The 12,894-nt window shown below is 46.4% G+C and overlaps 2 protein-coding genes across 15 annotated transcripts in view; one reads left to right on the top strand and one right to left on the bottom strand.

Annotated features, from left to right (window-relative positions):
* Window positions 1–9,503, bottom strand: part of PPME1 (protein phosphatase methylesterase 1) — a 33,414-nt gene extending 23,911 nt beyond the window's left edge. The window contains exon 1 of the mRNA XM_054205339.1: window positions 9,278–9,503. Coding sequence (XP_054061314.1) covers window positions 9,278–9,375 — 98 coding nt within the window. The 5' untranslated portion in view covers window positions 9,376–9,503. The remainder of the gene's footprint in view (window positions 1–9,277) is intronic.
* A 150-nt stretch (window positions 9,504–9,653) lies between these two features.
* Window positions 9,654–12,894, top strand: part of C2CD3 (C2 domain containing 3 centriole elongation regulator) — a 59,544-nt gene continuing 56,303 nt past the window's right edge. For all 14 annotated transcript variants that reach the window (XR_008466213.1, XR_008465206.1, XR_008465141.1 and 11 more), the window contains exons 1-4: window positions 9,654–9,773; window positions 9,902–10,162; window positions 11,247–11,404; window positions 12,499–12,698. Coding sequence is in view for 8 of the 14 variants with exons in the window: in XM_054200654.1 (XP_054056629.1) it covers window positions 9,713–9,773; window positions 9,902–10,162; window positions 11,247–11,404; window positions 12,499–12,698 (680 nt within the window). In the remaining 6 variants the exon portion in view is untranslated. The remainder of the gene's footprint in view (window positions 9,774–9,901; window positions 10,163–11,246; window positions 11,405–12,498; window positions 12,699–12,894) is intronic.

The following is a 12,894-nucleotide window of genomic DNA, read 5'->3' as shown; positions in this document are numbered from 1 at the left end:
GGCAAGAGCAAGTATAGAGGGACTCGGCATTGTTCCTTTTCTGATAGATGAAGAAGAGATCTCAAACTAACAAAGTGAAGTCGTGTACCCAGGCACAAGGCAAGAAACTGCATTAATAGGATGGGGCACATGGTCCTGTGACGCACACGGTTGCCAAAAAGCTGGTGGTTTGTCAGCTGATTGCATTCTTAAGGGAGAGCATGGTGACCCCAGTCATGGCATGATTCTCAGGCATCTAAGGACAATCTCAACTTGGAGCACAGACTGTACTACTGCTGCACAAGGCACTGGTGCCACCATGTCTGGAATACTGTACTAGCAGCTGGATCAATAATTTAAGGATAGAACTTAGGAGGATTCAAAGAAGAGAAATAATTAAGACTGGAAAACAGGGCATCCAGCAAGAAGCTTTACAAAGCCTGATCAGTTAAACACAACGCCAGGAGAGATGTGGGGGCAGGGGAGTGGAGGAGGAGTAAAGAATCATAAAATTGTCCAGGTTGGAAGGGACCTTTCAGATCATCAAGCCCAACCATTAACCTAACACTGACAAAAACCACCACTAAACCACGTCCTTCAGCACGACGTCTGCCTGGCTTTTAAATCCCTCCAGGGATGGCGACTCCACCACTGCCCTGGGCAGCCTGTTCCAATGCTCGATAACCCTTTTGGTGTAGAAACTAAGTTAACTTCATCTCAGTTGCTCAGACTGAAGGGGATTTTTAGCCTGTTTTCTCAAGCAGATAATCGTGAGATCAGATAACCCAGAGAACTTGGTCTCAGTCTCAAGCCTCTTAGGTGGACCTGATGCAGCTCTTCCTCGTGGAACTGGCGGACAAACAGAAAAGGTGACCCTCCAGTTACGGAGAGCACTGATACACAGTCACCATAAAGCAGAATAAACCTGTGAGGCTGCGAAGAAGACATCCCCTTCCTTCCCCATTCCTCCAGATTTAACCACTCCCCGTGAACAGATCTAGCTGAAAACAAAAATGGTTTTAATAGAATCATGGAATGGTTTGGGTTGGAAGGGATCTCTAAAGGCCATCTAGTTCCAACTCCCCTGCCATGAGCAGGGACATCTTCAACTAGATCAGGTTGCTCAAAGCCCCGTCCAACCTGGCCTTGAGCACTTCCAATGATTGGGCATCCACAACTGCTCTGGTCTTTCCCAGATCTTTCAGCCAGTTCTGTTCCCTACCTGGCCAACTGCGAGGCCACCCAAACACAGCGCAACAGAGAAGATTAAGACAAAAAACAGTAGGACAGAGATTGTTCCCTTCAGTAGCACCACAAACCCACACAGCGTTGACCCGATCACATTGCCATAGTCTGGATTTGTAAAGCAACTATTGACTGAAATGGTTAAGCTTTGCTCAGTTTCACAAAAGCCATCCATAATTCCTACAGTAAAGTGAGATTAAATTGCTCAACTTTCCACTTTGCTTGGGGAAAACCTGAATGGGAAAACAAAAATAACAAAAAACCCCAACAAGGGCACAAACCAAAGACTTACGAGTATTTTTGTATCTCCTTCCAACACCATTTCTGACAGCAGAGGTCCAACGCAGGACTACTACTAAAATTTTCATGCAAGAGGCAAGGGAGATCCATGGAGAATATCTCACGGATTGCAAGAGGAACCCATGAAATCAGAGCCAAGCCCTTCCCTCGGAACTTGCCACGCTACTTCTTGCCATACTGTTTGATTTAGTGGCTTTACCGAATGCTTAAAATTCAGCTTAACAAGAGTTAACACCTCCAGACAAAATGTTAGTAGTTATGTATCATATATGAAATATCTGGGAACAACATATACCAGAACTCCTACGTTTGCAGGAGAATTGGAGCAGAAAGTGAAGAGGAGCTGGGAATTAAAAACTATTGTCACCTCCAATACAAATACATGCAAATTGTAATTTAAAACAAAATACTTGCCTCCAAAGAATGCTTGGGAAAACATAAGTGACCTCTGATTTAATAGTGAACCCGAAAAGGGCAGAATAAACATTGTAGTTTTCCACAAAACACCTGGTGCCCACAGGAAGCTGGGCAGCAGCGGATTTCAGAGAGACATTTCTCTGAAGAAAAAAATTCATATCTTTGATTTGTTATTTTTCTTAGAGCTTCCTTTTTTTAGCGATACATCAACACACATTCAAAATGAGAAGCAAGCCCCAAAACCAGCAGCTGTGATTTTGCACCTTCCTATGCTGAAGCAGTATTTTGCTGACCAAATATTTAAACTGACAGAACTAATTACGGCTTTTTAAAGTATCCGGCAGACCAAAACAGAAATGGATCCAACATAATAACTTTTCTAGAACGATCCTTAAACTCCAAGCCAGCCAGCCAGCATATTAAACTGGAATCACAAAACAAATTCTGGGCACCCTCTGCAGCTAGTTTTATCCTATTGTGCAGTTTGTCCTCTGCATCGCGTACTGAAAATGTGCACACACTGCAAGCGATCCCGCAGCAACAGGAGCCCACGTGGCTCAACAAATCTCTCACCAGTTTTTAAAGGGCTTTTCTATCAGGTATTTTCCTAAAAAAAAAGAAAAAAATAAAAGGTTGTACCAAGCAGGGAGAACCGGTTTTAGAAATGCCTTTTTTTGCTGACTGAGAGTCCACATTGAAAACTACTAACGCAATTAAAAAACATCGCATGCATCGATCAAGACACTTAATTCTTGCACCGTATCTGAACCCGACCAAAGCAAATCAAACATAATTTATATGTAAGAACAGCCATGGTTGACCAGTTGTATATAAAAATTCTAAGTATTGACAAGGACAGTATTTCACGTTCTGCCCTGAAGATACTGAATACATAAAATATTTCTTTATTAAAAAAGTTTCATGGGAAAAAAAAACAGATTAGCAAGGCAGAAATTAGTTGAAATTTTCATGATCGAATTACACAGATCTGATCCAATCAAGCCCTTCTAGATAATTAAAAGGTCTTAGGAGATCGCACATAATTTTTATCTGCGTACTGGAGAAGAACGGCAAGTTGCTCTTCATTTCCAAATCCCATCCAGATCCTCAGCTCTGAAAAAGCTAGTTCTGTAAGCAAACTAGTGAAAAACTTCAGACAAAATAAAGACAGAATGCATCTGCTGTTACAGCTGTCAGGAGCTGCTTCCATGGGTCTCGTTCCTTTTGCTTCACTAGTGATTTTGCAAACTCCATTATTTCATTTCCCCGAAGAACTCTGCCCATAAAGTTTGATTTTATTTCCATTTCAAGCGAGCGATTCAAACGAATCGCTTTCAATACGCTGGCATTTTCAAACACAACCTTGGACAGATTCGCTGCTTAAAACAAATGGACGTTGAAAAATGAACTTCAAGTTCCTCTCAGCAGCGTGATTTTCACATACTGCTTGAGCCGAAGAGAGGGACCATCTGCCTTTAAAAACAGCCTTTTGGTAACATCATTCAGTCGGACAATTCTGTCGGAGAGCACTTAAATAGAGGCAGGAGAACGCTACGCTAGCAAAGGAGGGTGTTGCTGGAACAGCATACGCACACATGCGTGCCTGCAGATGGGAGGGGGCTATAATTTAGAGAAAGCAAGGTAGCAGAAATGAATGCGATGTGCTGTGAAATACGACCAAATTCAAGGCGTACATCTTGTGCTACCGCCAAAGCCAGTCAAAACTGTGTTGCAGCAGCCATTTTAACTACTCAGTGGTTTTACTTAAATATTAATATCTGTGTTGCTCACAATCAAGGATTCAGCATCCCTCCTGTTTGCATTTTCCCACGTGTCATTACTTTGATATACAACCGGAAGCACGGAAGAGGCTGCAGCTGGAAGCAAAGATTCACAGCGACGGAGCGGAGCAGTCGGCCCCGCGCGACAGTCCCACGGGCACGGCACAGCTATTTGCTTCGGCCACTTTGACTTCTCGAATGAGACCCTCCAGCAAAGAGACACAGGGAAAAGATCAAGCTGGAAAATGGCAAAAAAGAATAAAATAATAAAATAAAAAAAGACAAGTCTGTTTTGTCTGTTTTCACCTACAGTAATTAATTTAGGTGACATTTTATTGCAAACTACCAAGACATGGATTAACCTTTTAACAGCACGTTACCAAAAAGATGTAAGGCTTTATTTTGGTTAAGAAGTCCTCTGTATAAATGACAAAAGCTTCTTTGCAAAACGAATAATCTCAGAGTAAGCTTGAAAGCGATGTTTCGAAGAAAGCATCCCACCCCACAACTTGCCTTTCCAGTCAAGGAAGACCAAAGCCTGAGAAATCTCAGTGCTGCAGTAAATGATTTTTCTATTTTCCTACAGCAGTATCACTTGCCCCACCCTCTGCTTATGATCTGCTTTCAGCCACATTAACGTGGCCTCATGGCTTGATAAAGAAAGAAGAAAAAAAGAATGCCCAACACACTAGTCAGAGGATCGGTGCATACGAAGCAAAGCACTGAGCCATGGAAAAATCAGCTTGCCAGCGCTGTTGAATATTAATTTTCAACCCATTTTAATGGCCCTGCTTCCAATTCAGGAAATTCAAATTGCAGAAATAAAATAGATTTATAAACACGAGAGGCTTAACACAGCAAACAACTGTTTTTCTAAGTTTAATTATTTTTGTTCCCTGGAAAAGTTTGAATTTTAAAGGGCTATTTCAGTATAGCCTTGTACATTTACCAGCACCGTAGGTCACACTCCCATTTTTCTCTGTATAATTAATCCCATTCTCTTTCGGTGGCCTAACTATGGAATCTTGCACTAGTTTGTACTGAACTGCATCCTGCTACGGCTAAACTTAACTAAACCTAAGTTAAGCCCAGGTAGAAACAATTTCCACGAATGCAGACAAGAAGCAAGCAGCACACAGCAGAACTGTAGCCCACAACCTGAATAGGGGGGCAAAGCCACTCCACCAAAAAAATCCAAACCACAGTTCTGCTGAGATGTATGAATGAAGTTATCATCTACAAACGGAGATGAAATAATCTTTCCAGTTCACAGGTGTGTGAAAGTGTTGAAGTTCCACGTCCAGTTTGGGGCATTGCTGTCCAAAAAAGAACACACAGCTTAAGATGAGGGGAGTGCGGAGATCTTGGGGGAAGAAGAAAAGGTTAAAAGAACCAAGTATTGAGTTTACAGACCGAAGAGGTTCAGAAGCAAAGGTCTAGATGATGCTGACATCCAGCCACCCTTATCTCCTGCGAGCTTCATCAGCAACCAGAGACAAGTAAATGACACAATCGCACAAACAGGCTGACAAATTCTGGCATTTGAAAGCGTTGACTAAAAATCTGAGCCACAGTTCCAGCTGCACCACTGAAACCAGCACCCGTTACCCACACTCCATCTTCAGACCAATGCTGGAGCTCTCCGATGCACCACCCTATTTCAAAAGCCACCTCATCCCCTTGCCAGATCAGCCTTCCAGCCCTCCTCTGCAACACCACCGTACGTATCTACAGCCCGACAGCTTCACCTCACCATTACTTGTACTTTGCTGTCTCCATATTCCACTTCTTCTTGTCTCTTTTTTTACACTGAAGTCGCAAGCACCTCCGGATGATGCCGTTCTCGTGGCAGACACGCAGTGCCTCACACAACGGGAACATCATCCGTAAAGGGATTTACTCCATGGCAGAGCAGTAAACCAAGAATACAACTGTGCCATGCAACTACAACATGATTATGAACCATTCCATGCTGCGTCGAAGGGGAAGGACAGGGGAATTCTTGATCTTTAATCACAACACCGGATTTCATCTCAGTACTTTTAGAAAGTATTTGAAAGGGGAAAAAAAAAAGTTTTATAGCATCATACAACAATAGAAAACAATCTTCCCTTCATAATCATTTCCCTAACAGAGAACGTTCATAAACCCTCTGAAGATCAGCAAGATAGAAAGCATTACATAAATTACTATATAAGATTGCTACTAACGAGCACTGCACGAGCATAAATACTACCGACCTGCAAAAATACCCCACAGGCGTACATCATAAAATCCATTTAAAAATCCCTGGAAATGCTCAATTGCAATTTGTTTGTTTACCTGTGATGAGTAAGCGAAGCAACAAATATCATGGGGGTTTTGTCAGCACCTCATTAAGTTAGTACCTTAATAGCCTTTACTTTTGTCTATTTTTCTCATAAAAATTATCACAAGGATGTATTTTCAGAAACAACAATGATATGGAAAATATATCCTGTAGCATGGCATCATTTTGCAAGAATACAGACAATTAGAGGCACGTGAGAAACACATCGGTTCCTTTAGCTTACCAACTCAGGTCTCACAGCAGATCACCCTATTTTGCAGGAAATTAATTTTTTACTTTTTATTTAACATGGAAACACCTGCCTTCACGAAATATCTGATAGAAGGTGACACTGGCAGCAAGACAAACTGCAAACTGATTTTCGTCCTGTTTAAGGCCACCTTAACACCAACGTTGGAAGTTTTTATAGTTATTATTAATGTAGAAATACTTAACTGAACAAACAATGTGTCACGGTGCTCGTTTACAGTGCCATCGGTGTGTGCACTGCTGTATGGGAAGAACTGGATGGGGTGCTGACGAAGTTTGCAATGCATGAAACAATTATAAAGTACATTCAAAATTACACAAAAGAACCACAAGGGATGAGACTCTTAACAGGATAAAACAGGAGGAAGAAATAATTTATTTCTTCACCTGAAACAGAAAAATTGTGCGTTTGGCAGACTTTGTAAAGCATAAGGGTTTGCTTGGCTCTGAACAGAGCCAGCATAATTAAATAATATATTTCACATTAAATCTAGCCTTGTACGTACCACGTAACCTTCAGCACATTCCTCTGCAATACAAGACTCTCCACAACACAAATGGGCGAGCTACTGGTTTAGTGACTTGCTTACAACCCCAGGGTTCAACACAGCAATCCGGAAACAGAGCCCACGAGTCCCAACTCCCAACTTCAGATAACCAAGAGATACAGGAGGGCAGACAGCAGTCCTGAGAGACAGCAACCCCCTCAAAGTCATTCAAAACTGCTTCTTTCTAATTTCTATGCCTATTTCTACACTAACAGTACAAATTAATCCTTAAATACAACTTTTTTGCTTAGCCTCAAAGCCATGCCATTAAATACTTACATGAAGCTTAGTTTTAAAATAATTGATACTAAAAGAAATGAGTATTTGATGAAGATTTGTTAGCATTAGTTCATATACTAACTACATCAATTGTATTATATCTATCCATATATAGTATAAATAATAAAACACAAAATAAATGTTTTAAAACAGTGCTTTAAAGGAGAAGGGAAATAGTCCTCTCCCATCCATAAATACCTAAACAGTTTATTTCAGCCACAGCAGAGTAGCTGTTTTTTTCGTTATCTGATTTCGTGCATCAAGGCAAAGAAGATTTCCTGTAGGAATCGTAGGATATTTTTATCCTCCAAATAGAGCACTTCATACCGTGCAGGAATCATGCAGCGCACACCTGGACCTCGCAGAGGTTAGCTCTCGCGCGGAGGCTGGCATTCCTCCAGAGGATCAACCCCTGGTCTTTGTCACAATCCAGACCTCAGGTTTTGTACTTTAACAATCAGCTACGTACGAAAAGTCATACAGCCCTGAAAACACATATCTTCTAGATTTAATAAAATCTCCATGTTTCTGCCATTCTGCTTAAATCTACACTTTTGCCCAGGGCTGCTGAATTGTTCAGCATCCTGAGCCCAAGTCCCTGTGATTATCGCCAGCTTCCTTTGCTCTACTCTGCAGCTAGAACATCCCTCCCGACATTCCAGCCATAACCCTGCTGCGAGATCGTGTTGCTCTCCTTTTACCATAACTAGGTACCTGCTTGGAAGACAAGCTTCTCTCTCACACCTTTGGAGGTGAAATTACTAAATTCCCTTCAAAGCCATCCCATTTGCAACCCATTTTATCCCTCTGACTCATCACTAAAGAATAAAGCTTTTGCCAAGGTTGTTCTTGTCTAGCGAGTCTTTTTTAGTTGCCATCCACGCACTTAGACACTGGTCAATCTTCTCCCACAGTTTCCAAAACACATTCTCGTTCCTGCTTAAAAGATCTGACATCTGCACCGGACTATCCCAGATTTTCCATCGTCTGAAGCAGGGACTTAAGTCACTTGGCAGAGCTCACCTACTGTACAGGTTCACATAAACTTCTGCTGCTGAGAAATAATGTTTAAATATACCTCTCTCGCCCAGCCACACTTTCGTCGACTTTGAGGTGACACCTAGATAAATCATGATGCATTAGACCCTCCCTTCAAACACAGATGGCAAAAGGACTCGGAGAAAAGGGCTGCTGAAGAGCAATCCCAGCACCAGCCACCTTCTCCCAGCACTGAGGATACTCTTGGTGCAGTAACACGTCTGGGTGCCTCCTTGCCAGGGAGAGGTAGATGGACAAGCCCGGTCCAGATCCTGCTCTCCCGGGGCACTGGTGAACAATCCAGCACACAGCAAGGCCAGCCCCGGGGGCTTGATGGCCTCTCGCATCATGTCACCGTCCAGGGAGACCCACCACGCTGACAGCCAGCTCCACTGGACTGCCACCCCCCCCCACCCTAAACACCTTCCCCAGCAAATAGCACCCACTTTTCCCCTTTTGCCTGTCAAATCCTCCAGGAACAAACGCTCCCCCAATGAAGCTCCCTCTCCCGCAGACCCCCCCCCCCCCGGCACCTCCACCCTCAAATACCCCGGCAGCAAACATCCCAGCTCCTGATCGCCACCCCCCCCAGCAACAAGTAACCCGCCCCCCAAAGTACATCCCCAGCTCCACCCAGGACAGAGCACCCCCTTTGCACGGGGCACCCCAACCTGCCCAAACAAGGGTGGCCCCTCTCCCCTCTGCTGCCACCTGCCAGCAAAGAGCATCTCCTGCCCCTACCCCTCCCCCCAATAACAAGCACCCTGCCCTCCAGACCCCCCAATAACGAGCATCCCTCCCTCCAGAGCCCCTAGTAACGAGCACCTCTTCCTCCAGGCCCCCAATAACGAGCACCCCCTCCCTCCAGAGCCCCTGGTAACGAGCACCTCTTCCTCCAGGCCCCCAATAACGAGCACCCTCTCCCTCCAGAGCCCCCCCAGCAGCGAGCCCCCTCCCAGCAAGACCCCCAGGCCCACGGCGACGAGCATCCCTCCCCCGCCGCTGTTAGCCTCTTTCCCCTTCTGTCCCCCCGTCAAAAGCCCTCCCCCACCTCCTCTCCCACCTCCTCCCCCCCCGGTCCCCTCAGACGCCCCCGCCCTTCCCCCACCTACCCCATGCGCATCTTGGAGCCGGACTGGCCGCCGCCACCGGGCAACGGGGGCCGCGGCGGCAGACGGCCCAGGTGCAGCTGCTTCTCCAGGGCCGACATGACGACGAACGAGGCGCCGACACAGAAAGACACACCGCGAAACCTCCCGCCCTCCTACCCAAAACCAGCCCCGCCGACGGCCTCGGCCGCCACCAACCTCCGCTCCACCGGAAGCGGCCTCCCCCCACAGCGCCGCCGCGCGGCACCACGGGAACCGCAGCCCGTGGCCGCCGCGGGCACCCGTAGCGCGCCCGCGGGGCCTTCTGGGAAATGTAGTCCACCTCTCCGTGGGCTCCTGCGGGGCTGCGGTGCATGACGGAAGTTGTAGTCCCGGCGCGCCCCGCTCCCGCCCAGGCGGCGGTTGCCGGGCGGCGGCGCGGCCTGAGGCGAGGCGGGAATGCGGCAGAAGAGGCCGCGGCCGCCCGCCCCGGTGGCGGGGGGTTCCCGGCGGAAGGGAGGTGGGCCGCTCCGGGGAGGGAAGGAGGGGTCGTGGGGTGGGACGGGGGGACGGTTGGCAGCGCGGCCCAGCCCCGTAGCCCGCGTCGGGCCGGGGCGCTGACACCCCTCGGTCCCCTCATCCCTGCAGGTATCGGCGATGTCCCCGCGTCCACCAGCCTGCCGCCGCTCGTGGAGGGCCCGCTGCGCTGCTTCCTCCGCTGCACCGTCTCCCGGGTGCTATGGACGGCCGCCAAGCCGCCCGCCGCCCTCGTCCGCCTGAGGTGGTGGGGAGAGACCTCCGACGGTACCGTCTTCCAGCCCGCCGGCCGGCCGGGACAACCCGCAGGGACAACCACCGCCCGCTACGCTGTCCGCTGCGGGCCCAGGCAGTTTGCTGCCTACCTGACAGGTAGAGCTGCTTTGTCCTGGCCGGGACAGAGCCGTGGGGACACCTGCAAAAGCCAAGGAGTTATTTACCCACCAAGTAACCCCCGTCCTGGTTTCACTTATGGCTTTTTAGGTCGTTTTCCTGATTCGGGAGGCTTTTGATCTCAGCCTGGAATTGGTGGCATCAGTTTCCCTAGTAGTCAGGTTTAGCCCTCAGGTCTCCAAACCGTTGAAGTGTCCTGTAGTCCCCATGGTGTCGAGACCAGATGATTTTTAGTATTTTATGTATCATATTAAATAGGCATTTCAGTGGTCTAGGGGTGTGAAGAATAAAAAGATACTCAATTGAGCTTGTATTGAGGTATTAATTTAGCGACAGATCTGCAGGAAATTGTAGTGATAGGACAAGGGGCATTGGTTTTAAACTAGAGCAGGGCAGGTTTAGATCAGACATTAAGAAGAAGTTCTTTACACTGAGGGTGGTGAGACACTGGCCCAGGTTGCCCAGAGAGGTGGGGGAGGCCCCATCCCAGGAGTCATTCAAGGCCAGGCTTGATGAGGCTCTGAGCAACCTGGTCTAGTTGAAGATGTCCCTGCTCACTGCAGGGGGGTGGGACTAGATGGCCTTTAAAGGTCCCTTCCAACCCAACACATTCTGTGATTCTATGAAACTGATGCAAACCTGGTGTCTAGAGTCTGTCCATAAAACCTGTGCCTGCTATTGCTACTCATAGAATCACAGAAGGGTGATTTCTTCCTTATATATATATATATATATATATAGTAAAACTTTTCTTCCTTATATATAATCTATATCTATTTCTTCCTTATATATAATCTAAATCTCCCTTCTTTCAGTTTAAAACCATTGCCCCCTGGCCTATCGTAAGTAGTCCTTTTATGGTAGACTGGATATCTTGAACTTTTTAATCATAATTTATTATCAGTATAACACTTCTTTACCTGCTGCCTTATTATCATAATTTCCTGACACAACGTTATTTTAACCTCTAGCATCTCTGTCGTTTCAACAAAAAAAATTTAATTGTGTTTAATTGTGACTGTGTTGTGTGAGACTGAAATGAAGCTGTTCCTAATTTTCACAGATATGGGTGTTCTTGTCCTGGAGGTAATGACCAAACTTGACCGTCTTCCAATTGGCAGAGTACAAATCACTGGACTGTCCCAGCTCTCTCCCAGCCATCCCATCACTGGATTTTTCACCATAGTTTCACCAAAATCTGATAAACTAGGAGAGCTGCAGGTAGTCGTTACATCTTTTTTCTTTATTATAAATTTTATTGCTTTAAAAGTTAGAATCATAGAATGGTTCAGGTTGGAAGGGACCTGAAAGATCATCCACTTCCAACCCCCCTGCCCTGGGCAGGGACACCTCCCACCAGCCCAGCTTGCTCCAAGCCCCGGCCAACCTGGCCTTGAACCCCTCCAGGGATGGGGCAGCCACAGCTTCTCTGGGCAACCTGGGCCAGGGGCTCACCACCCTCACAGCCAAGAATTTCTGCCCGAGATCTCAGCTCAATCTCCCCTCTTGCAGTGGAAACCCCTTCCCCCTCGTCCCATGGCTCCCCTCCCTCATCCAGAGTCCCTCCCCAGCTCTCCTGGAGCCCCTTGAGGCTCCAGGAAGGGGCTCTGAGGTCTTCCCGGAGCCTTCTCTTCTCCAGGCTGAACCCCCCCAACTCTCTCAGCCTGTCCTCCCAGCAGAGGGGCTCCAGCCCTTGGATCATCTTCGTGGCCTCCTCTGGCCCCGCTCCAACAGCTCCGTGTCTCTCCTGTGCTGATGGCTCCAGACTGGTCTGGTCGGGTGCCAGGATCTAGCTGTGCTATGTACACTGCAGATCTGGTCTCTGTCCAAGGCATTTGTGAACTAAGGTAGCAAATGAAAAATGATTACTAACAGTGTTGATTCTGTTTTGTTTTAGAAGGATATGTATCATTGGTAGTTCAGCTTGATAAAAAAAATTTGTAGTCTCGGTGCTGAGAGTGAGTTTTAACAGTGAATTTAAAAACAGATACTCAATTCTGACACTTCTCCAGAGCCTCAGTGGGCTGAAATTGTAGATTTTGAAGTCCGGGGTTAAGAAGGTGGTGTTCTGTTTTGCGGCCCTGGCTCTGGACAATTTATGCTGAAAGGTAGTTGCCCGTGATTTGAAAACATAGAACGTGAAATGTTGTAAATATGTCAAGAGTTTTACGATGTTACATAACTCTATGGTATAACTGTTACTTTGTATAGAAAAGCAGCAGTTTTCCATAGCGTGAAATGTAAAATTGAATAGAGTGTGTGTTGCACTTAATTAAGAAAAGAGTGAAATACTATTTTCATGTTCTGTCTTTTAGGTCTCCCTAGTTCTAGAACCTTTGCCAGCACTGTATGATACCAGCACCTCCGTCCCAAACACAGATGCAAGTTTGGATATCCCTCCTGCTCAGGGAAGCAGCAAGACCCCGTTTCTTGCTTCATCGCAGCAGTCCAGGCAAACACGGGTGACTATTCCTGACCAACAGTCCGTTAACAACAGCAGAGCCACAACTCCTAGGTGTGTTTTCTTCCCTGTGAAAAAATTCTGGTTTATTTTGCAGTTCACACACTTTTTTTAAGCAGTGGCTGTACACTTGTGAGTTATGGAATACTTGATCTTTTTGAACATGCATTTAATATGAAATCCAGATCATTCAGCATTTCGGAGCTTACAGGGACAGTTTCTCATCTGATATAAATTTGCATTCTGTATT

This window comes from Rissa tridactyla, chromosome 1 (genome assembly GCF_028500815.1).
Source record: "Rissa tridactyla isolate bRisTri1 chromosome 1, bRisTri1.patW.cur.20221130, whole genome shotgun sequence".
Lineage (NCBI taxonomy): Eukaryota > Metazoa > Chordata > Aves > Charadriiformes > Laridae > Rissa > Rissa tridactyla.
The sequence above is the reverse complement of the archived record's forward strand: the minus strand, read 5'-3'. Positions and strand labels throughout refer to the sequence as shown.